Source organism: Dermacentor albipictus, unplaced genomic scaffold (genome assembly GCF_038994185.2).
Source record: "Dermacentor albipictus isolate Rhodes 1998 colony unplaced genomic scaffold, USDA_Dalb.pri_finalv2 scaffold_14, whole genome shotgun sequence".
NCBI classification, from domain to species: Eukaryota; Metazoa; Arthropoda; class Arachnida; order Ixodida; family Ixodidae; genus Dermacentor; species Dermacentor albipictus.
Window position 1 is genome coordinate 8,619,769 of NW_027225568.1, and position 22,732 is coordinate 8,642,500.

The following is a 22,732-nucleotide window of genomic DNA, read 5'->3' on the forward strand; positions in this document are numbered from 1 at the left end:
AAATAGCAGGAAAAATGTACTCCAAGTATTTTGTGCAGTTCAAATATTTCTATCTGGTGATCTTCAAAGTGAAGCATGCAATGCGGTACTATCGGTTTGTTTCTTGCGCGAAATATTATAGCCTTGGACTTTGTAGGATTAATTCTTAATTTATTCATCCTTGACCACCTAGACAATTTAATCAGTAGGTCGTTACATTTCACCATTAAATCATTAAGGTTAGGGCCTGAAAGAAGTAGTGTGCTATCATACGCGTATATCACAAAATCAATGGAAGAATCTATGCTTACGATATCATTTATGTACGTATTGAACAAAAGGGGTCCCAATATGCTCCCTTGTGGGACACCACAACTGATAGGCAAACAAGATGAAAGTTCATTATCTAAAGACACCAACTGGCTTCTGTTTTGAAGATATCCTTCAAGTAATGGGAGTGATCTACCACGGATTCCGTACATTTTAAGTTTGTTAACAAGAATCGTATGATTTAAGCAGTCAAAAGCTTTATAGAATCAAGGAAAAGGCCCACCGTATACAAATTCTTATTAATATTATTCAAAATTATTTCCTTCATTGTTAATAACGCTGTTTCTGTAGATTTACCAGTTCTGAAACCAAATTGTGACTCAGATATTACTTTATGTTTGTCAAAAATCTTAATTACTCTTGAAGAAATGACTTTTTCTAGACCTTAGAAAACACAGGGAGTACTGAAATCGGTCAATAATTTGTTGGCACGTTTTGGTCGCCCCCTTTAAAAATGACAGATACTTTTGCAGTTTTCATTGCGTTGGGAAAAACCCCGCATTCAAATGCAAGATTGTAGATGTGGGAAATTAAGGGACAAATTATGGGTAGCACATATTTCAATGGTTTCATCTGTATACTGTTGATATATAAGGCTTTGCTGTTACTAATTTCCATGTACACGTTATGAACTTCATTTGCATCAGTAGGTTCGAAAAATATAGTGTCACTAAGCTGACTAGGTAGGATAAGTGGTGATTGTAATGTCGCTGAGGTCTTGAGATGAAACGTTATTAAGAAAATGTTTGTTAAAGTATTCTGCAAGTGCCCTCCCTTTTATTTTGTGGCCATTTACTAGCATAGATTTTGTGACAGAGTTATTCGCACGGCGACCTAGGCATCGTTTAAAGCTTTCCAGGCAATATCTTGTCTCCTTGAACTGACGTTAGAAAAGAGCTCCTGATAATATGATGTCTTCGCTGTCCGTAGCTCACGGTTTAATCGGTTTCTGAACTTTTTAAAGTGAAGGAGTGTATCCTCTGCACGTGTTCGAAGGAACGTTTGATATAGATAAGATTTTTGTCCTTTACCATTTTGAAAAGTTCTTTTGTTACCCATGGTTTTCTTATCTTTTTCGTATTTTTCGTGTACGTTTCGAGTGGAAAGTGCTTGGAATAGAAACGAAGGAAATGGTGAAAAAAAAAGGTCGTACGCATCATTGACATCACTTTTCTGCTGCAAACAGGACCAGTCGAAGTTCGTAATGTCGTGCTTAAAGGCTTCCAAAGAGGCATCAATTATGCGCTGCACAGTAAAAGATTCTTTAACAGTATTTCGCTTAGCATGCCCATGACGAAAAACGACGAACACCGGACAGTGATCACTCACATCAGAAGCGATTGTACCAGCAGAGAGCACACTCGTTTCAATGTTCGTAATTATTAAACCTAGTGCCGACGCAGTAGCGCATGTGACACATGTTGCCGTTTCTATTAAGTTGACACAACCACAGGAGAGAATCTTCATGTTGAAATCATGTACAGTAGCGTTATGGTCTAGAATATTAATATTAAAATCACCGCTGCACGAAAACGAACATTTGTTTAGTGACGCATATTCTAGAATCTGGTCAAAATAATCCGTAAAATGTTTCATGTTACCATTTGGGGGGCGGTATACCACTGAACTGATTTGATTTCGATTTTGTATTCTTAGAACTTCATAATCATCGGTAACGTCACTAAGGTTAGGCAGAATGTGGCACCTTTTGCACGCGAGAGTATAGATAGCAACACCGCCACCGCGTTTGTTAAATCTGTTAAGGAAAAACATTTCGTAACCAGGCAGCTGTAGCATCTTGCTATCAGATTGATACCACGTTTCGGTGAGCATAAAAACTGTAAATTCGAAAGAGAATTGTTTAGGAAGTAGAACGATTTCGTCTTGCTTGTTGCCTACCGAGCGGGCGTTAAGAGGCAAAGCGGTTTCACAGTTTGGGTCTATTAGCTTCACCTGTTCTGGTAGGGATAATTCGTGATAAGTCATTTTTGATTGTTTGGTTTGTTATCAAAGAGCAGAACGACGACAGATTTCAATTGCCAAGTGAGCTATGATCATCGCCTATTACTGGCTCTGCACGACTGCTTTCCAGCGAGAAGAGCTTGACAAGGTCTCTCGCTGGCTATCGGCACAACCGGTGAGCCATCGGATTGCCTCATGAAAATCTTTCCATACTGTGACCACACAGACTTCAACTGATGCTCATACTTTTTTGTAACAGCGAAAGCAAGCAGTTTCTTTTGTGCCGGGCAGAGGTGCTCATTGACGCATACAGGATCAGAATTTTCCAGTCCAATCTCAGCGTTTTTCAGCCTCATCTTCTTGGCTTTCTGCAGGACAGTATCACGTTTGGCTCGAGACCGGAACTGAACTATAATATTTGACTTATCTGCTTTTCGTGTTGGTACCCGATGACAGGATTCAATGTCACGTTCTTGAATTGACTGACTGATTGCATTTCCTATATTTGAGACTATGCCAACCATAGATTCGCTGTCACTTTTGCCGACTCCTTGTATTTCAAGGTTTGCCCTTCTTGAATATTGCTCGGACAGAACAAGTCACTCGTCCAAACCGAGCACCTTTCTTTCCAGACTGGTGTGCAGTGATCGGTGCGCCTCATTTGCAGCAGCAAGGTTGTTGCTTTTAGCGATTTCCACGTTTAGTTTTCCCTCAAGCTCTTCAATAGAGTCATGTGCAAACTCGAGGCTTTTAACTAAGCCTTGCTTTTCACTCTTTAGTTCTCGAATTTCATTTCGCATTTCCCGCTCTATCCTTTCATGAAATAGCTTGATTTCAGCTTTGGTTTCTTCTTTGAACTTTGCGAAATCAGCTTTGAAATCCTCTTTCATTTTTGCCACTTCCTTGCCAGTCATTTTAGAACTTGTGTCCCCTCCCCCTACAGCCAAAGAAACACACTCAATAAGTTGGCGAACAAAATAGCAAAAGTTGGCGAAACACTTGGCAGCAGCAACAAGCGACTAATAGCAATGCGTATAATGAATGGGTTCTTTGCGCTAACCTGCGACGAAGGCAAGACGAGATTAGGGTGCTTCCGACGCGCTCGTCGCTACTGCCAAATGCCGCAAAAGTCGACGAAGGTGCCTCTTTTGTAAGTGTGAATGGTCACGTGGGAGCCAAAGTAGCAGGTCACTGCGCAGCCGACGGTGGCGCCTTCCCGAACCAGGTGGGTCCAGCGTAGTCCGTGTTTTCACAGCGGCAGGCTACAGGATGAATCAAGGCTGGCGCCCAGTGCGGCTGCGTGGGTGTTCCCTGCGATGAAGGCAAGACGAGATTAGGGTGCTTCCGACGCGCTCGTCGCTACTGCCAAATGCTACTTCCTTCGGTCGGCTGATAAAACTGTATGGTAAGGATGGGAGGATATTATGGAGATCTCTTATTTGGCTGCCTTTACTTCTCTAGTTCGGGAGTGCCACACTTTGTTCCTCAATTTCACGGCACAGCAAGCACCGTCAGCACCAAACTCTTCGATTTTACTTTGCGCAGGCAATGCAGGGCCCGTATATCGTAATGTTCGATTTCAAGTTCCATTGCTCCGATCACGCGACGCGCTGTTCGCCGTTCCCGTTCGCAGGAATAGCGGTAGCGCTGCGGCGAGCTAGTCATGTCCGAGCCGATGACTAAGGGCCAAAAAAGAAAGAAAATTGATATAGTCGGCTAGTAAAAGTGTCCCTAAGAACCAGTTCACGGTTTTGTCGCGCTCGCTACTTAAATGCTGGCAGTGCGTTTCTGTTCCTGTTGCGTGCATCTTGCGAGCTCCTGGTAGCAGACGACATATAGCGCTGCGCTCTGCTAACTCATTTGCGCTATAGCGATACCGCCTGCCGGCTGAGAATGAAAAAGAATGACATTAATAAATTACTTCTGCATTGCGTAAACGCCCGGCACCACACGTTTATACTTCAGAACTTAGCGTATAATATTTAATTTATATTTTCCATTTATTTAGCTAGCAGAAACATTCTGCAATTCCTCGATTAGCTCGTCATATAATGACGTACACTTCAGAGGTGGCACCCTCTCATCTATTGGTCGCATCCTCCCCTTCTTCCACCAACTGCTGGGGAGTGGCACATCTAGAGACGTAAGCGGCGAAGCGAACGGTTCCTATTCCGAACCGTTATAAGATTCGGCCCCTGGGTGCCCTCTGGAACGGGAGCGAGAGCGCCCTCTCGATGTCGATATGTTGCGGCCGGGGGGGGGGGGGGGGGTAGAAGAAAGCCTCTTAAACTTCCTAATGTAGTGCCACGCTTTGAAGAATGCCGCCTCCTCCTCGAGCGCTCTGGCGGAAGCCGACGCCGCGTCGCTATTGGCCTAATGGCATCACGTGCCCCTTGCGCCGGCTTCGTTTGTTTACAGTCGCGCTTCAGTGCCATTTTTTCTCGAGAAGCGGCGCTTGTTGGCGCCATTCCCTCCATTCCTATTCTGTGTTGTTTTGATTTTGTGAATGCCTTGAATGATGTTTTGCGCAAGTGCGACGTCGCTTCATGTCATTTTCTGTGACCATGACCTGCTGCACGTTCGGATGCCAATATAGATTTAGCAAAGGCAAGAATCTGTTCGTGATACCATCCGGTAAGCGCGACGGGTTAAGACATGGCTTAACCGAATCGAGAGGGAGAACTTTCGACCAACTTCCTCCGCGCGACTATGCGAGGTAAGTTATGAGTCTATCAGAGTATAGTATGTGCAGGCTTGCGTATTGTGCTGCGGGCAATAACGTAGTAAATATAGCACAGTTCACTGTGCATGCTGTAATTTGATTTTTACACAACGTCTGCTTTGTAGATATACGCACTACGTGGTCGTGTTAGTCATATTTGGTGCGCTTAATCGTTTTGTACGCCAACCGGCTTGAGTTCGCGGGCACGCGAGGTTGCGTGCGATAACAGGGTTACGAAATTTTTAAGATTCAGCGCAGTCCTTTTGACAAAATTTCAGTCTCGATCATGATAGTGCGTCAGGAGTGCAACTCTCTGCCTTTTGTGGTTACTTACTAGCCTTCTTTAGATAAAATACCTTTGTTTGCCTCATTTGTTCGTGTTACTCGTTGGCGGTCGCCCGGTGGATTTGCGATACAGAGGCACCGATGAAAAGCGTGCGTGCTCTCCCGAAACCGTGTTACGCGGTGCGTTCGTCGTCGAGCGACGTCATCATAGGTAATTGAGACGTGTGTGCTAATTCGCGTGAGCTTTAAAGTGTGCGAAGCTTAAGATGCGGCGGTGGAGCACTCGCAAAGAAAACGTGTGGTCACCCGGCCGCCCGTTCCCTGGCTGGTTTAGTCGTCGTTCGTGCTTAGTCGTTTGCTCGTTCGTTCGCACGCTCGTTTAGTTCGCGCGCTCATATAGTCGTTCGCTTGCTCGTCTATGGCACTATTAGTTTCTACAGTCACTATGCCTAATTGAGACGCGCTTGCTGTAGGACTCTTAGGCTGGTGCGTTTATTTACGCAATGAGACAGTAATTGGTGCACACGGACTTGTGACTGCAAAGGCAAATCTGTAATGCATCTATGTGAAAATAAACTGTTAACTTGCAACTCGAATGCCGTTTCATATCATTTAAACCTATGGATAAAACATCATTTCACTTGCCGCAATTTCGGCCGCGTCATGGCGGGGGGATTCTTTGCGCGATCATGACTTCATTAATAAAATCATGTCTCGCAAATGTTACTTCGGAGGGAGTGCAACCATCCTCAACGCATGCACCTCAGTGCAGCTCGGTTCGCGACAAGTACGTCACTTAGTAAACGGACGAACCAACGCACGATGAAGTGTTATTCGTGATAAGTCATTAACCTGAAAACAATTACTGAAGCCCACAGTGGTCTTGTTTGAGAATGAGTCAAGCATTGTTATCGCGCTCCCGTTTTGCGCACGAATGCTAAAAACTCATTTTATTTTCCTGTGTACGCACAGTCCCGACTCGATGATCGGCCGCGGTATTTCTGTCGGCGTTGAGACAAGAGAAACATAATAGCACCAGCTCCCACCTCTGAGCCTTCGCGCGCGCTTAGATTGTCTAGTACGCACGTTGGCGGGACTGTAGCTTGTAATACACTTTCGAACCTCCAGAGCAGTGATCTCCGTCAGCATTTGTACGTCATAGCTGATACGCGCCGCGAATTCACATGGTAAGGGCGGCACGGATTCTTTCGGCTGTGGGCTTGCTGGAAGTCACGATGTTGTCATTCGATTGTAAATGTGTTATTTACAACCATTCGCAACAAGATCTTGCGACACGCCCTTGACAAATGTTGCGTACCTAATTGTAGGGCACGCGATACATTCGCAGTCAACGCACAGCGTTAAGACTCCTTCAGATACTTTTTAAAGAAATAGTTATCAAAAAATGAAAGAAAAGCTGCCGTTAGTGAATTTGTATAACCATCCGACTAGAAATTTTATGCTGTACACGAAGTTACGCGGAGCTGGAAAGCCAACGTGAACGCCTAAAGAGCACTGCCTTGCTCTGCGAAAGGTCATCTGCTGCGCTCGAGCATCGTAGGCGGTAAAGCCCCTTAAACTTCGTAAAGTAGTGCCACGCTTTGAAGAAAGCCGCCTCCTCCTCGCGTGCTCTGGCCCAGGCCGATGCCGCGTCGCTATTGGCCTAAAAGCATCACATGGACCCTCGCGCCGTGCATAAGCGCCATTTTTGCCCGAGAAGCGTCTACGCAGTGGCGAGGAGCGCATGTTGTCACCCTTGCTACGCTCGAGCAATCAAGGTGGCGCCACGGTCGAGGAGGGAGCGTGAAAGAGAGGAGAAACGAGGAGGAGGAGAGTGTCGCTACTTTACGAAGTTTAAGGGGTTTTAAGCCGTGCTTATTCGCCCCTCCTATCGACTTCCCTCCCCTTACCCTCTCTCGCAACTCCCTCGCCTTCGACTATCTCCGCGTGCGCCCGTCGGCCCGGCGCCAGCTTAGCCCGCTACACGACGTTTCATGTTTCGTTATCTGCTGTTATCGGGAAGCGTGAGCTGCTGTGCGTTGACTGGCGTGGGCAGTTTCGTCAGTTTTGTGGTCCTCGGTAGCTGTGTGCTTGTGCTCCGCGATGTTTCAGCCGTTTCATGACTCGCACTGTTCGTGCATCATGTAGTGGTGCACGAATACCTAAAAAACAAGCCCTGCAAGGTTGCTCCGGGTGCCTAAAGACAAAAGGCCAGCGCGCAGATCCAAGGACATCAGAAGGAGCATGTACACGAACACGGCCCTGTGCATGTGTGTGCTCCATGAGCCTCCGGACGTCGTTGCGCCTTGATTGTGCTACACTTCACTTTTACCGGCAGAGGAAGCTGGCAAATAGATGCTCCTCCTCATTGTCACCTGGTTTAGGACTTGTGTTCTTCTGTGTCAAGTCTCATACTGCAATTTCAGTAACTTGCCCAGCTTTCCATTCCGCCCTCAGTGATTTTTTTGCGTGTTACGTTCTGCAAACGTACTAACAGCTGAAAAATTACTGTTCGTGTTTGTGTGCTATCGCAGTAATCGCGGATGGGAGAACCGCGCGAACAACTTTCATGTGTAGGCATGATACGCTTTTTTCTTCTTCTTCTGGAAAGCATGAGCATAGCAAGTGTCCTACATGCAGATTTTTGCAGTTCGTGTTTATTATACAAAGGAGTGCCCAGTAGGTGCGACTTAGTGCCTTAAGTGACGTAATTTTACTGCTGAGCATTCCATTTGGGGTGAAAGAAAACTCGTGTTGTTGGCTTATTTTACCTGGCCTTTCATTGAGTAATGGGCCTTTCTACGAATGTTTTTGATGTGTTGCTGCAAAAGCTGACTACCTCTGTTCCCCCTTGCCACCGTTACTCAAGTTGTGGCCAAGTGCAAAATAATGTGATAATGCGTATTTCCGGTTTTAGTACAATGTTATTTTTGTTCTGTCCTGTGTTTTTCATTTTGTTCAATAGTAATGAAGATAGCGCGCATTCCATATACTTTTGTGCAGGTTTCTAGCTAACTCTTATTTTTTTGTTTTTTTATGGCTGTCAATCGAACAATCTTAGCATTTTATGTTATTTTTAGGTATTTTGCGTGTCCTGCTTTTGCCATTACCGGTGTGTTTTATTGAGTTTTATTTTTTTCTGTTATTTCACCGTCTGTGAACCTTTGGGTTGTTTAGTAGTCATGTACAGGCGCCCAAATCTTTAACTGGTGTGCGGGAGCGGCGACTTTTCCGGGCGTCAGCGCCGTATGACGCGGCGAGGCTGGAAACAGCCTAGTAGACGATGGGCCCAGCTGAGCGCGCTTTGTCCGCATGCGCTTAGCCTCAGACTGTTTCCAGCCTCGCCCCGTCAAACGGCGCTGACGCACGGAAAAGTCGTCGCTCCCGCACACCAGTTAAAGATTTGGGCGCCTGTACATATCATGCATCTTTCACTTTTGTTTATTTTCTGAGCGTATAGCATACCAAGTTAAGTGAAAATATTTGTCTCTGGAAATGGAAGTCTATAAAATGAAGTCAGATCTGTTGTGTTGGAAGCGGAATTTATACATATTCTGGCATATGCTGGCATACTCAAAACATGGACAATACTATGTGCGTGGAAACACACAAAAAAACCCACGGCGCAACACGACGCCTGGAGTAGCGCACGCGCGCGAGAAAAACAAAGAAAAATACGCGCCGCGGACATGTAACAGAAAGCAAAAGGCGTGCGGGACATGGGGAAGGGTGGAGAGGGAGCGGAGCGGGTCGTCATAATAAAACGAAAGTAAAAACAAAGAGCTCTAGTGTGAGGAGGTGCCACACGCCTACTGTTTCCGTTGCTATGACAACGTAAACAATCCTGTGCGCCGCCATTTCGCCTAAGTATCGCCCTCATGCTAGGGCCGTAACTGAAGGAGACATTGGCGCTAGCGTCGAAAGAGCGTATGCTCAAAAACAGCCAGCCAGTGGCTGCCATGCGGAAATTCACCTCTGGGGCTGAGGCATTTTCTTTTCCTTTTCTTCTTTGTTTTCGACAGCGAACCTGTTAAGGGCTACTTTCCCCACAATCGTGTCCGCGTGTAGAACAACATCCCGAATATAGTGCAATGCCGGGCCGAACCGCAGCGGAGGTGACGCAGGCGTTAAGCACTCCCTATAAAAGCCGATCCCGAAGATAGCACAACGCCGGGTCGACCCGCGCAGAGGACATGCAGTTCGCCATTAAGGAGCCCACATTCACAGCTTCGCTGGTCGTACTTTCCATTGTGGAAGGGAACTGGGCTTTCTTTTTTTGCGTTGATTTCGCCTTCAGAAAGAGATAATGCTATAAATGCAATGTCATTCGTTCTTGTCTCGCAGATTTAAATATGGGTTTAAATAAAGTCTACATCCCATTCATCCCCAAGAGTAGGTGTAAGCGGCGAAATGCTCGCTAGCTCGCTCGCTCACACACACACATGCGCACGCACGTACGTTCGCGCACACTTACACAAACGTACAAACAGAGATACGACACATATTCGCCGGCATTCACATTTACACGCGCCCACGCATGCACACAAGCACAAAAATGTATGCATGTACACGAAACTGCACGCACACACACGAACACGCGTACGCCTGCTCATGTACGCACTCGTGCGCACGCATATTCAAATGCTGAGGCACAAACACGCACGCACGCTCAAGGCGTGCACACCCATATACACTCCCTCTCCTTCCCTGTTGCCTGACAAAAACATGCACGTGCAGACAGTGTGACTGACACTCGCTGTGCAATTACCGCAGGGGGCGAAACTCCCTATACCTTCCTTAGAAATAATAACTGAAAGTAATTCACAAAAAATGCCTCTAGGACGTCACTGATGACGTCAAATGGTAGAGGGAGAGGGCGCGCAGCCGGGAGGAGGAGTAGGCTTGCTGCGAAGCCCTCCTTTTCCACTTCCCATGCAAGCAGGCTGTGTTCGTGCTTTCTTCCAGGTCCGCTCAGGGCCGGTATTTTGTAGCGATGCCTTTTTTCGATTCTATGCTTTTTCTGGCTTCTCGTGCTTGGCCAGTGGTTAGAGCGACGGTCTGCCCACATTATCAACGGGGTCAGGCGGCCGTGTGTGGTGGATGATAAGAATAGCATAGAATAAGGCATAAGGCATCGCTACAAAATAGCGGCCCCAGGGGTTCGATCGCGCAAACAGCTCGCCTTTCCGTTCTCTCGCTTGCCCTCTCGTGATTCGTTGGCGCCCGCGCGTTTCGTCACGGCCGTCATTGCGCCGGGGCGGGACCACAAAATGCGCTTACGTCACACTCCTGTCAATCATTCCAAAACCGAGTGAAATCGGTCGCTATCGTGGAACGGTCGACAAGGGCATTCGTTTCGAATGAATGGCCGTTGTCATAGCAGCGCTAGTAGCAAACGATGCGCCTGTGGTCTGCTCCTAATGTCGGCGCTCGCCGATCATGGCTGGCCCTGGCGGGGGTCCAGTTTTCTTTAGATGAAAACGCGATCCGCCATCGCAGAACGTTAGCGATGTAAATTATTGAAAACAGCTGTGATCACAGTGCAATTAAATGTTGTGCCTGCGCTGTGATAAATATAGTGTAATTTTTTAAAAATTTGATTTATGTGAGCGCATTTGTCGAGAATGCTCGCGGTTTCACGTTGTGCTCAGAGAATCGCGTTTATTGTTCAGCGGTTTGGCGCTCACTAGTCACGATGGCCGCTCCTATTGTCGCGCTTTTGGAGTCTCTCGGGCAGCCTCGGTGACGCATCTTTCTTGACGCATTTGACGAGCTTACAGAGGAAGAGTTCCGCGAGCACTTCAGGCTCTCGAAGAGCACTGTGCGTTGGCTCTGCGAGCAATTGGATCGGTGGCCTTCGGACCTGTGGCATCACGACGCAAGACAAGGTGCTTTGTGCTCTCCGTTTCTTCGCGACGGGGAGCTTCCAAAGATCCATCGGCAGCGAAGAATTCGTATCCATGGGGCAGGCTTCCGTGAGCGAGAGCATTCACGCAGTTGCGGAAGCAATAACCGTGGTGGGCCGGCAACAGGGTTGGGTGAGCTTCCCGTTGACAACGGCCGGCAAGGCTAGTGCAAAGGCGGCCTTTGCGGATCGCGGCCGCATTCCCGGTGTAGGGGCCTGTGTCGACGGGACGCGCATAGCGATCAAACAGCCTGAAGGACTCAGTCCGGGCGAGACTGCGGGCTTCATGTGAAGAAAAGGGTTCTACGCATTGAATACCATGATCGAAAGTACTCACGATCTGCTATTTTTTTGCACGCTTTCATCTTTTATAGTAGGCTCGCACACTCCCGTCACCGTGGAGGTGCCAACCAAATTGAGGACACGGCCACGAAGGCCGGGCAGGCGGCCTCCACCCGTGCCGCTGCAATTACGGACAGCATTGTAAATACCGCGAGCAACAGAACCACTCCTCGCAGTCACCTTTGACTTGCGGAAACTGCGGCGGCAAAACACCTGCCATTGTTCCGCTGTCTTCGTGGCCGGGCCTTCTGCGTTCACCAGGGCGGCAAGCTCAGAGCTGCCGCCTATACCGTGCACTCTTGGGTCAGCGCGCACGATGTCTGCACAAGGTACGGGTGGCCCTCCATGAATGCGACCAGCAGTTCGTGTTGATGCGGCGACACGTGCGGGTCAAGTCTTACATTTTTGCGCGACGACATAGCGATTCGCACTCGATGAACAGTGATCGCCAATTGAACTGCGCGCTCCCGCCAATTTGTTTTGGCGTGTGCGATACCACCTAGCGGACTAAACCAAAATATATGCCGCTTAAGTTAGTTTTCTTCTCTCGCATGAAATTTCCGAAGCAGATTATATGTTGCAACAGTAAGAATTTTTTTCTTATATTACGTGTTTAATTATTAAAGCATCACAAACATTCTGTACGTAATATATCGTCCCCGATCGAAGCCCACACTGGTGACGCAAACTTCCGGGGCTGGTCTCGCTCGTTTATTGGCTGTGCTCTCCCTCCCGTTTTCACAAATCTTGCGGACGGCCCACTTTGTGACTTCGCAGCCAGACCGAACGAACGGAAAAGCAAGCTGTTTGCGCGATCGCACCCCAGGGGTGCGATCGGAGATGGTTGTTCGGCGCGTTGTTCGCTTACCGGCGCGCGCGGTTGGCCTACTCCGCGCCGACGTCGCCAGCCGCGGGGCGCGGCCACGGTTTTGGTGACGTCAAAATGACGACACGCTCCTGTCAATCATCCTCCCACCGACCATTTCGTATGCTAGGCGGCGAACGCTACGGGAGCTGGGAAGTTTGGAGCGATCATACGGCTTCGCATGGCGGGTCTGGTGGATTGAATTGGATCCAACAGGTGGCCTTTTCGGCTGCGGAATGGCACGTTTGAATCCAATCCATAGTTTAATTCGAGAAAATGGCGCTTCTGTTGGGAACTTAGGTTGTTGCGCTGGCGTTTCTAGAGGAAGGAGGAGAGCGGGTGACGGTGCAAAACGCGTTTGAAGAAATGGCAGAAAGTGAATTCCGGCGTCGTTTTTGTTTCTCGAAACAAATAATTCGTTGGTTGTACAGAGAAATTGTCAACATCATCGGTGCCAGCGAGCCATTGGATTGTTGTCGCTGCCTCTTGAAATGTGCGCCACTCTTCCCGTCGTTTTTTTTTCTCTTCTCGCTGTGCGCGACACTACCTAGGGACGACGCAAAGAACCTAATAGTTATAAATTGCAGTAGTCACTCGTACTACTATTTGAAAACGTGTTTGGGCTTGAGAAGAAAAAAATACTTTTTTTAGGTAAAGATTTAATTCATTTGTAAGACGAGAAACATTTCGTTTTGTAGATACTATCTGCAAGCAGACGACAAACGATGGAACTAACTTCCGGGGAGGTCACCGCTTCCTGAATGGCTGCTCTCTCCGCCCCGCTATCACAAATTTTGCATACTGCAACTTTGTGACGTTGCAGCAACTGAACAGAACGCGTATCGAACAAAATTTGGTCATTTCGTGAAAGTAGACACTTAGAAATTCCTAACTTGTGGTGAAGTTTAGGGCTGCAGTTCAACTAGTACACATGCATATTGGAGGTTAGCATAAAGAAAATAACTTCCTGGCACCATCAATTGTTAATTTTGTTCGTGTGTTGTGAGTGGATCAACTAAAGCTGGACCATTTCTCAGTCAGCCAAAACTCAACACAAATAAAAGTTGAGCGTTCTTGTTTTTATTCCCACATTCCGTATTGGAAAAAGATTGACCTCCACGCAGTCCAAAAGCGTCAATCTGCAGAAACAATTTTGATTCACAACTGAAATTTATGCATAATGAGCGAACACAGATTCCAGAAGATCCAATCCAATGCGAAAATTAACCATTACGGGATGGTAACCCGGAAATTGGCTATCACGTATTTTATGATGGCGACATATTTTGTGGCTTACAGAAAGAAGGTACAGTACAATACATGTATTTCATTGCCAGTATGAGAAGTAAGGACCCACCGAATTTTAAACTGGCTGCATGCATCTGCACGAACCGGAAGTAGGCTATAATTGCTTTCATTATTTGAACTGCATGCCGAATGAGGGAGCATATCTCGATAGCGCTTAGAAATGCACATAAGCTGCCTGTCGTCATGCTTTGCGTCATATTCCTTTATAGAGAAAAGCATGGCAAGTATTAGGACACTTTTTTGACTCAACAGTAACGCAAGGAACCAACCATTCGGAAAAAAAAGACCTTAATAGCACTCTTCATCCAAAGGGGGGTTCCGGTTCGTACTTAATAAGCATTAAATACACTATACTTGTACTGTATTACTGGTAATATTAAATGCGTTTTACCGGCAAAGTAAATAACATTCCGCCTCGTCTATAATAGAGGTGCTCAAAAACCTGCACATAGCGAATCTGAGTGTATGTTGCCGTCTATGCTCCAAAATTAAGATAAAATAGAGAGCTTCAATGTTCTTCAGTACGATATCTAGTAATAATGCATCAAAACGCAAGAAGTAATTACCTGCGGGCATCCTTTTGCCCCCATTGCTCTTCAAATATGATAAAACATCACGGCTTTCTTTCTTTACTTTAGCCTTGGCCGTATGCGTCCAAAAAGTAAAGAGCACACAAAATGTATAGGCCAACACACATGCACTCAAGCCCTTCAGTACAAGTATTTCACCGACAGCTTGCAGATGGGTTGCCGTCATGACGAATGGGTCGAGCGACACTGCTACAATGTCAGTACGCTGAGGCTTGCACAGAACTGGTTTACTCATGCAAAATGAATACCTGCTCAGAAAATAAAGTGAAATGCTTGCGCTTACCAGCTGTCATCGGGAAACTTGAAAAACTTCGCGGAACTGAAACTCCCGGTGTTAGAACACCAAAGAGCCGCGCAACACATGTGATGGCCCGTTTTAGCAATCCTCGTCTAATGCTTGACTGACCATTAGACAGTTTTAGCAGAGCGTTTGCCTGCGCTCCGCTCCGCACACGTTTCACGCGCACCGGTGGCTGCACACAATGCATTGATTTCGCTTATCTAACAAGCGCGTCCCCCAGTGATGCTACTGACGTGCTTTCAGCTTGGCAGTAAAACGATTACGAAAGCAACTACACGCTCCCTGACGCTCCGCTAAATCCGGTTCCTAGCGGAACGTGGACAGCGTCCGACGTTCCGCTGCCGCTATGTGTGCTGTGCGCAAGCGCGTCAGTGTTCCCGGTAGCGTTTTGCTGAGCGGCTGCGTGCCAATTGTTGTGATGGGCCGGTCTGAGCGGAGCGGACGGTAAACGCTCTGCTAAAACTCTCTATTGTTTCTTGCGTGTTCCGTTCGTTGCACACCTGATCGAGCTCTTCTGTCTTATCTTTCCCATCTTCATACTTCGGACGACAACCGAAGCAGAAGACCAAGCGCGATCCGACTTTTGATATCACGACCTTTAACCACTTCCCCCGCTTCGCATGATTTAAAATTCATAAAAAGAGAAATAAAAAAATAAGTTAGGATATCCGGCAACCGCTTCAAGCGCGCATGTTCCTTGAAACCGAAACTAGCATTCGCCTTCCGGGGGTTCATTAACGTTCAAACTCCAGCTGCATTAAATCGCTTTACGATTTAAATTTTGAGCTTCTTCAAGTCAATGTGCCCTCTGCTGAGAGGGTGCAAAACCATTTGGTCCTGACGTGTGACATAACTGCCCATCTCCGACCAAAACACTGCTTTAAAACGCACCACCAATGTTCCAACTGAGTGCCATAAATGCATATGTTGTTACAAGGGCGCGGACAGCTGAAACGTATTGATACTCGGTTATTAAATACAACTGCTTCAAATTTTGCCCATTAAGTTACGTATGTGCATTGCCGTAAAGTTCCACATGATGGTGAAAGTGCAATGTCCTGAATTCCTGAGAATGTCCATGTTACAAGGCCCCATAGTCATTTTTTAAAAAATAACACATAGACATGCGCATGTTTGTAGTTATGTTGTCCAAAGAATAAAATCAAATAATAAAAGTGATGACTTAAAATATAAGTAACCCATTGCTCCGTTTCAGGAAGTAAAAAATAAAAAATATAATATTTGAAGAGCAATCTTGAAAAAAAAAAACGAAGACCAAACCTCGAGTTTTCTGTTTCGGCCATTTGGTGGGAGATTGTTTAACTCAGTCCTACGTGGCGTTTAATGAATGTACCACGCAGCACGGTATCCAACCGCTGCCAGCATGACGCCGAACGGTAGGTGCGAGCGATTAAACGACCCGGCCACGGTTTCCAACGCAACCGCAAGTGATGCGCTCGGGTTTTTCTAGATACCACGTGAACATGCGCCACTGTGTTCTAAAGATTGCTTTTGGTAACAGTGTTACGCCATGTGTAGAGAGTCGAGACAGCCATCAATCGAAAGCTGAGTCTCCGGACTACATGCGCTGTAGACGCTAATACGATAGCAGCCGTTGTTTCATCACAAGTACCGTTTTGTCTAGAAAATCGAGTACAAGTTTTCGTCGTTTCCATAGGCTTTCATTGCTTAATTTTTAACCCCTCTGGGAATAGAATTGTTGCTTGCCACAGCGTCATCACTGTATTTGATTCATGTGGATTCTCTTCCAGAACACGTCTGTCACCTGCCGTTTTCAATAATAGACCTGCAGCTTTAGTTATTCGCGAAAAATTCGCTCGTTCCATTAAAAACACGCTAGCTTCATGCCGGGGCCGCTTGGGGTGCTAGTTGGTACGTGTCCAGAAATAGCGAATGTGATTGTGCTACCTCGCAGATAAATCAAGGGATCTTTAGGCGTGTAAGACGCTCAGAGCTGGAATTTTCCGCGATAAGGTACTATCGCAGCCTGCAGGATTACCTGACTGAGCTAACTCGGTGGCTCATTTGCCATAGAAGTTCGAAGGTCATATGACAAAGGCTCTTTTTTTAAAAAATCTCAGGCAAGGTAAGCTCGAATTTCACCATCTCCAGTGCTCTACGTCTCTAGGCTTGGAGTGGCGCCTAACATTGGCAAAAGACGCCGAGAGCCAGTGGTGCTATACTAATCCAGGTACAACCAAATTAGGGCGACCCACTTAGCTTCAACAAAAGCCACTCCCTCGCCTGGACAGGAATTTGCCTTCCTTGTGCAGTATTAGGCGCCACTCCTTCCCAAATGACTCATTCGATCAACCAGTGGCCCTCAGTTCCCAGATGCTAAGGAGCATCTGACCAAGGTGGCGGTCAGGCCAATAATGCAGCAGAAGGTGCTAAGAATCTCTGGAACTGGACAGGTCGCCAATGTAAACTGACTCTGCCAACCTTTAACACCCGAACTCTCTCGAGTGAGGCTAGCTCAGCAGGACGTTTTGAGGAACTATCAAGCATTGTTTGGGATATCACTTGCCTTAGTGCGGTTAGAATAGGTGAGGCTAATGCAATGTTAACGGCCATGTCCTCTGCTAAGAGGTCTCCCAGATAAGAAGCAATACGTGGTAGGATTCCTAATCCATAAGGACATAACGGGCAACGTTGACGAATCCTACAGCATTAATGAGACGGTAGCCGTAGTTCTTATTAAACCTAATAATAGGTATAGATTAAAGGTGGTACAAGCCTATGGTCCAACATCCAGTCATCATGATGATGAAGTAGATCAGTTTTACGATGTTGAATTAGCGATGAGAAAAGTACAAACTCAGTATACGGTAACAATGGGCGACTTCAATACAAAAGTGTGGAAAAATCATGGTTGGTGAACAAGCTATTGGCAACTACGGTATCGAGTCTAGAAACATTAGAGAAGAGATGGTGGTAGAACTCGCGGAAATGAATAAACTCCGAATAATGAATGCCTTTTACAGGAAGTGTAGCAGCAGAAAGTGGGCCTGGAAAAGCCCTAATGGTGAAACAAGAAATGAAATTGATTTCAGACTTTCTGCCAATCCCAGCATAGTGCAGGATGTAGAAGTGTTAGGTAGGGTAAAGTGCAGTGACCATAGGTTAGTGAGGGCTAAGATTCATCTCCATTTCAATAGAGAAAGAGTAAGTAAAATTTGTCAAGAAGAAATAGGCCAACCTAGAGGCAGTAAGGGTAAAAGCCGACAAATTCAGGCTGGTACTTCAGGCTGGTAATTCAGGCTGGTGCAGCCTGAAATCAGTGAGAAAGAAACTTAGTATAGAACAAACCAAGATGTATGCACTGAAAGATAACTAGGGTAATATAATCAGCAATCTCTGAAGTATAGTAAAAGCAGCGGAAGAATTCTGTACTGACCGTTATAGTACCCAGAGTGGTCAGGATACCTCCATTCGAAGCAGTAATGAACAGGATACAGAAACTCCCCCTATAACTAGCGATGAAGTCAGAAGGGCCTTGCAAGACATGAAACGGGGAAAAGGGGGCAGGAGAAGATGGAATAACAGTCGATTTATTCAATGAGGAGGCAGGATAACCGATGGTCATTAAGGGTTACGGACTGGATCCCAAGGGAAGGGAAGCGTAGCAGGGGGCGGCAGAAAGTTAGGTGGGCGGATGAGATTAAGAAGTTTGCAGGGACGGCATGGCCACAATTAGTACATGACCGGGGTTGTTGGAGAAATATGGGAGAGACCTTTGCCCTGCAGTGGGCGTAACCAGGCTGCTGCTGCTGCTGATGATGATATTCAAACATGGAGGAGACCTAATCCTTGTAAAAGGGGCGGCTCTGTTTAGGAAGTGTCCATCAACTTCAAGGGTCCCAGAAAAGTGGAAAAATGCAAACATCATACTAATGCAAAAAAAGGAGACGTTAAAAAGTTGAAAAATTATAGGCCCATTAGATTACTTCCAGTATTATAATAAATGTTCACCGAGATTAATTGCAATAGAATAAGGGCAACACTGGACTTTAACCAACCAAGGGAACATGCTGGCTGCAAGAAGGGATACTCTACAATGGATTACATCCATGTCATTATTCAGGTAATCGAGAAATCCGCAGAGTACAGTCAGCCTCTCTATAGGGCTTTCATAGATTACGAAAAGGCATTTGACTCAGTAGAGATGCCGCCAGTCATAGAGACATTACGTAATCAAGGAGTACAGACCCCTTACGTAAATATGTCGGAAAATTTCTACAGAGATTCCACAGCACCTTAATCATACACAAGAAAAGTAGGAAGGTACCTTTAAACAAAGGGGTCAGACAAGGAGGCACAATCTCTCCAATGCTATTCACTGCATGCTTGGAAAAAGTATTGAAGCTATTAAACTGGCAAGGCTTACGAGTAAGGATCGACGGTGAATATCTCAGGAACCTTCGGTTTGCAGATGACATTTTTCTATCCAGCAACACCGTAGACGAGTTACAACAGATGATTGAGGACGTTGACAGGGAGAGTGTAAGAGTGGCATTGAAGATTAATATGCAGAAGACAAAGATAATGATCAATAGTTGGGCAAGGGAGCAAGAGTTCAGGATCGCCAGGCAAGCTCCAGAGTCTGTGAACGAGTACGTTTACCTAGGTCAATTAATCACAGGGAACCCTGATCACGAGAAGGAAATTCATAGAAGAATAAAAAAAAGGGTTGGATCGGACACGGCAGATATTGTCAGCTCCTATCTGGAAGCTTAACACTATCATTGAAAAGAAAGGTGTACAATCAGTGCCGTTTACCGGTGCTGAAATATAGGATAGAGACTTGTAGACTGCCAATCAATGTCGGTTGATAGTCGGCGTTCGTGTTGTCCACTTCTCTACTCTTGTGTCCTGTTTGCACGCCTCACTTCTTTTTTCCATAATGAATCCTTACCAACTAGCTCAGCTTTCTGTCGTTCTATGCCAAAGAAGCTTGAGAACAAGTTAAGGACCACGCAAAGAGTGATGGAGCGAAGAATGCTAGGCATAACGTTAAGAGACAGAGAGAGAGAGCAGTTTGGATCAGAGAGCCAACAGGCATAGCTGATTTCTAACTGACATAAAGATAAAAAAATGAAGTTGGGAAGGTAATGTAATGCGCAGGTTAGAGAACCGTTGGACCATTAGGGTTACAGAATGAGTACCAAGAGAAGGGAATCGCAGTCGAGGATGGCAGAACACTAGGAGGGACGATGAAATTAGGAAATTCGCGAGCGCTAGTTGCAATCGGTTGGCGCAGGACAGGGGTCATTGGAGATCTCTGGCAGAGGCCTTCGTGTTGCAGTGGACATAAGAATAGGCTGATGATGATGACGATGGTAGTACCAAGAGGAGTCACGGTACCTTCATTCGAGGTAGTAATTAACAGGTTATAGAGACCGATTCTATAAGTTGTGATGAGGTCGGAGGGGCCTTGCAAAACATGAAACGGGGAAAAGCGGCAGGAGAATACGGAAAAACAGCGATTTAATCAAAGATGGAGGAGACATGATGCTTGCAAAACTGGCGGCTCTTTAACAAAGGGTCTATCAAGTGTAAGTGCTCCAGAAAACTGGAGGAATGCCAACATTATGCTAATCCACAAAAAGTGAGACGTTAATATTTGAAAAACTATAGGCCCATTAGCTTACTCCTAGTATTATACAAAATATTGGCCAAGATAATTTCCAATACAATAGGGGCAACAGTGGAGTTTAGTCAACCAGAGGTGAAGGTTGCCTTCGTTTGAATTAGCACTCAACCATTCATTTGAGTGGCAGTTCTACTGGCAGTGTTCGTCGGGCGCCCCTTGCAGAAGACGTCGCTGGCTCAAGACAGAGTTATTACGAGCATGCGCTTGTAAGCGAGCGGGCGCACTGCAAACCGCTACTATGGGTGTTTCCTGCTTCGCCCTGCTCGAGCTATTATTCACCCATGGGTGCCAAGGGAACGGTAGCGATTGCTCCACGCAACGAAGCGACGCTTTGAGGCTTCCTTCATTTTGCCAGAAAGGTGCACGAATGGCGGGGAATGAACGTGACCGAGGTTTACCATCGTGGGAGAACGGTGTACAAGGTGACTACGCTACGACAAAAGCGTCTTAATATTTTCCGCCTCCACGCAGGCAGCACCGCCTTACGGCAGCGCTGAGAGTGTCGTTACTGGCCGGCGTCGTGATGAGCCTGGTGCCAGCGGCGAGCGGCGAGGACGAGGGCAGCCTGCGGCTGGTCATCGGCGCTCGCGTGACGACGCACGAGGGCCGCGGCAACGTCGAGATCTTCCACGCCGATCGGTGGGGCACCGTGTGCGACGACGAGTGGGACACCCGCGAGGCGCAGGTCGTCTGCCGCATGTTGGGACACGAGAATGCCTCGGCGCGCGTCACTGTCAACGCACACTTTGGAAAAGCGCTCAGTGAGTACGCTGCGCGGTCGGTGCATTTGGATGGATGGATGGATGGATGGATGGATGGATGGATGCATGCGGTGAGCGTCCCCTTTGAAACGGGGTGGTTGGTTGCGCAGAGGCTCTTCTTGTAATTTTGCCTGATATGTTACCTACGTTTTTTTTTCATGCGAAAAATTCCTGCCAACACTTTCTGAACCATTACTGAGACATTTGCTTTCGCACGCCTGCATTGTTTTTGGTTTGCCTACTTTTCTGCCACCAAGCCTCCAATCGACCTTTAGTAATCTCTATTGTGGACATGTTTACTTCCCCCTCCTATCCCTGAACACAAGCGCTTCTAAGGAGGCGAGCGGAGCTTAAACCAACAGCATGGTAGATAACTTCGCTTTCCAATGAAAATCTTCCATCGTTTCCTTAGCTTCACCGTAGCAAGCCCATGCTTCTTCTTCCTTGTTGTATCTCGCTTTAGGAGCGCATGTTCTAAGGTGTCCTGATCTCGCTTCGAAAAGTAAAGAGCTTCCCTTGAGTTAGCATAAACTAATTCTATCCTGATTTAGTGTTTACTGACAGCCGGTTTATTTTAAATTGACGCCACCCAGGAGATTGTCCCAGCCTCTCTGACTTTGAGTTTAACATTATTTGTTGCCACGTGTTTAACTATCCCGGTCGGATACTTGCTAGTAAACTTCCTAGCTATTTTACTCCAATGTGAGTCAATAATTTTCTTGTAAAAATACTTCAACACTCTCGCAACCCATTCAATATTTTTTCATATTACTCAGCCATTCTTCGAAATCGATTTTACTCTGAGCTTTCCTCACTTCAAACGTTGTCCAGCCCATACCACCCTGCACAGCTTCACTTTTAGTCTTCCCGTGAGCGCCCAATATGACGCGTCCAACTGTCCTTTGGTTGTCATCGAGTCCTGGTTGTTCCTCTTATTTAGGAAACAACCACATTTCCAAATGTAAGTCATGGAAACATACCTTTCCATATATCCTGGGGCACCTCGTACCTCTTGTCTCCCCATTGCACTCTGTTTTTCGCTATGACCACATTTTCTTCCCCATTGCTATTATTTTTTCTCTGCGTTTCGGTATATCTGTTGCCCTCGTTTATCCATACGCCACGGTATTTGCATTTACCAGGATACTTGTACGTATAGTGGCGGCACCACTGGAGGTCAACCAGTGGTGCTGGTGGCACAATGGCTGGTGGCACATGTACAGTTCCAAAATACGCATCCAATTCCATACGCATCCAAAATACGCATACGCATACTGCGTTGGAGCCATTTATGTCGCTGGGTCGAGGCAGTTTGGAAGTGGCAACAGCGTTGTCTGATCAGAAGGTTGCCACCAACTTCACTGTACTTACAGCACACGCCCAAAACCAGGGGCGGAATTCCCTATGTTGCGCCATTCGTGCGTAATCCCTTAGCCAACTAGTTCCCACGCTGAGACAAGGCTGCAACCGAGGTGGCAGCGCATTTTACTTTCGTCGTATGAGAGCGAGGAAGAAGCAACGCTCGGATTAAAGGACAAGAAATGAAAAAAAGTGCCGTCAACTGATGCCATAACCGCACCTCGTGTGGTTATGGGGCTATAGTTATGGGTTATGGGGCTATATTGTTACCGCAGAGCACTGCACACTCCTGTTCCACAGCTTCCTTTTCCGGCCGTCTGATACAGCACCGACAAGTGCAACCACGCTC

General features: G+C 46.7%; 1 protein-coding gene and 1 long non-coding RNA gene across 2 annotated transcripts in view; one reads left to right on the forward strand and one right to left on the reverse strand.

Moving 5' to 3' along the window:
- Window positions 1–14,710, reverse strand: part of LOC135907042 (uncharacterized) — a 39,864-nt gene extending 25,154 nt beyond the window's left edge. Inside the window, exons 1-2 of the long non-coding RNA XR_010565872.2 lie at window positions 14,572–14,710; window positions 3,332–3,582 (exon numbers count right to left, since the gene is read on the reverse strand). This is a non-coding gene — a long non-coding RNA (uncharacterized lncRNA). The remainder of the gene's footprint in view (window positions 1–3,331; window positions 3,583–14,571) is intronic.
- The window catches only part of Loxl2 (Lysyl oxidase-like 2), a 158,625-nt gene that overhangs the window by 25,345 nt on the left and 110,548 nt on the right, over window positions 1–22,732 (forward strand). Inside the window, exon 2 of the mRNA XM_065438715.2 lies at window positions 20,735–21,024. Within this exon, the coding sequence (XP_065294787.1) occupies window positions 20,735–21,024 (290 nt within the window). The remainder of the gene's footprint in view (window positions 1–20,734; window positions 21,025–22,732) is intronic.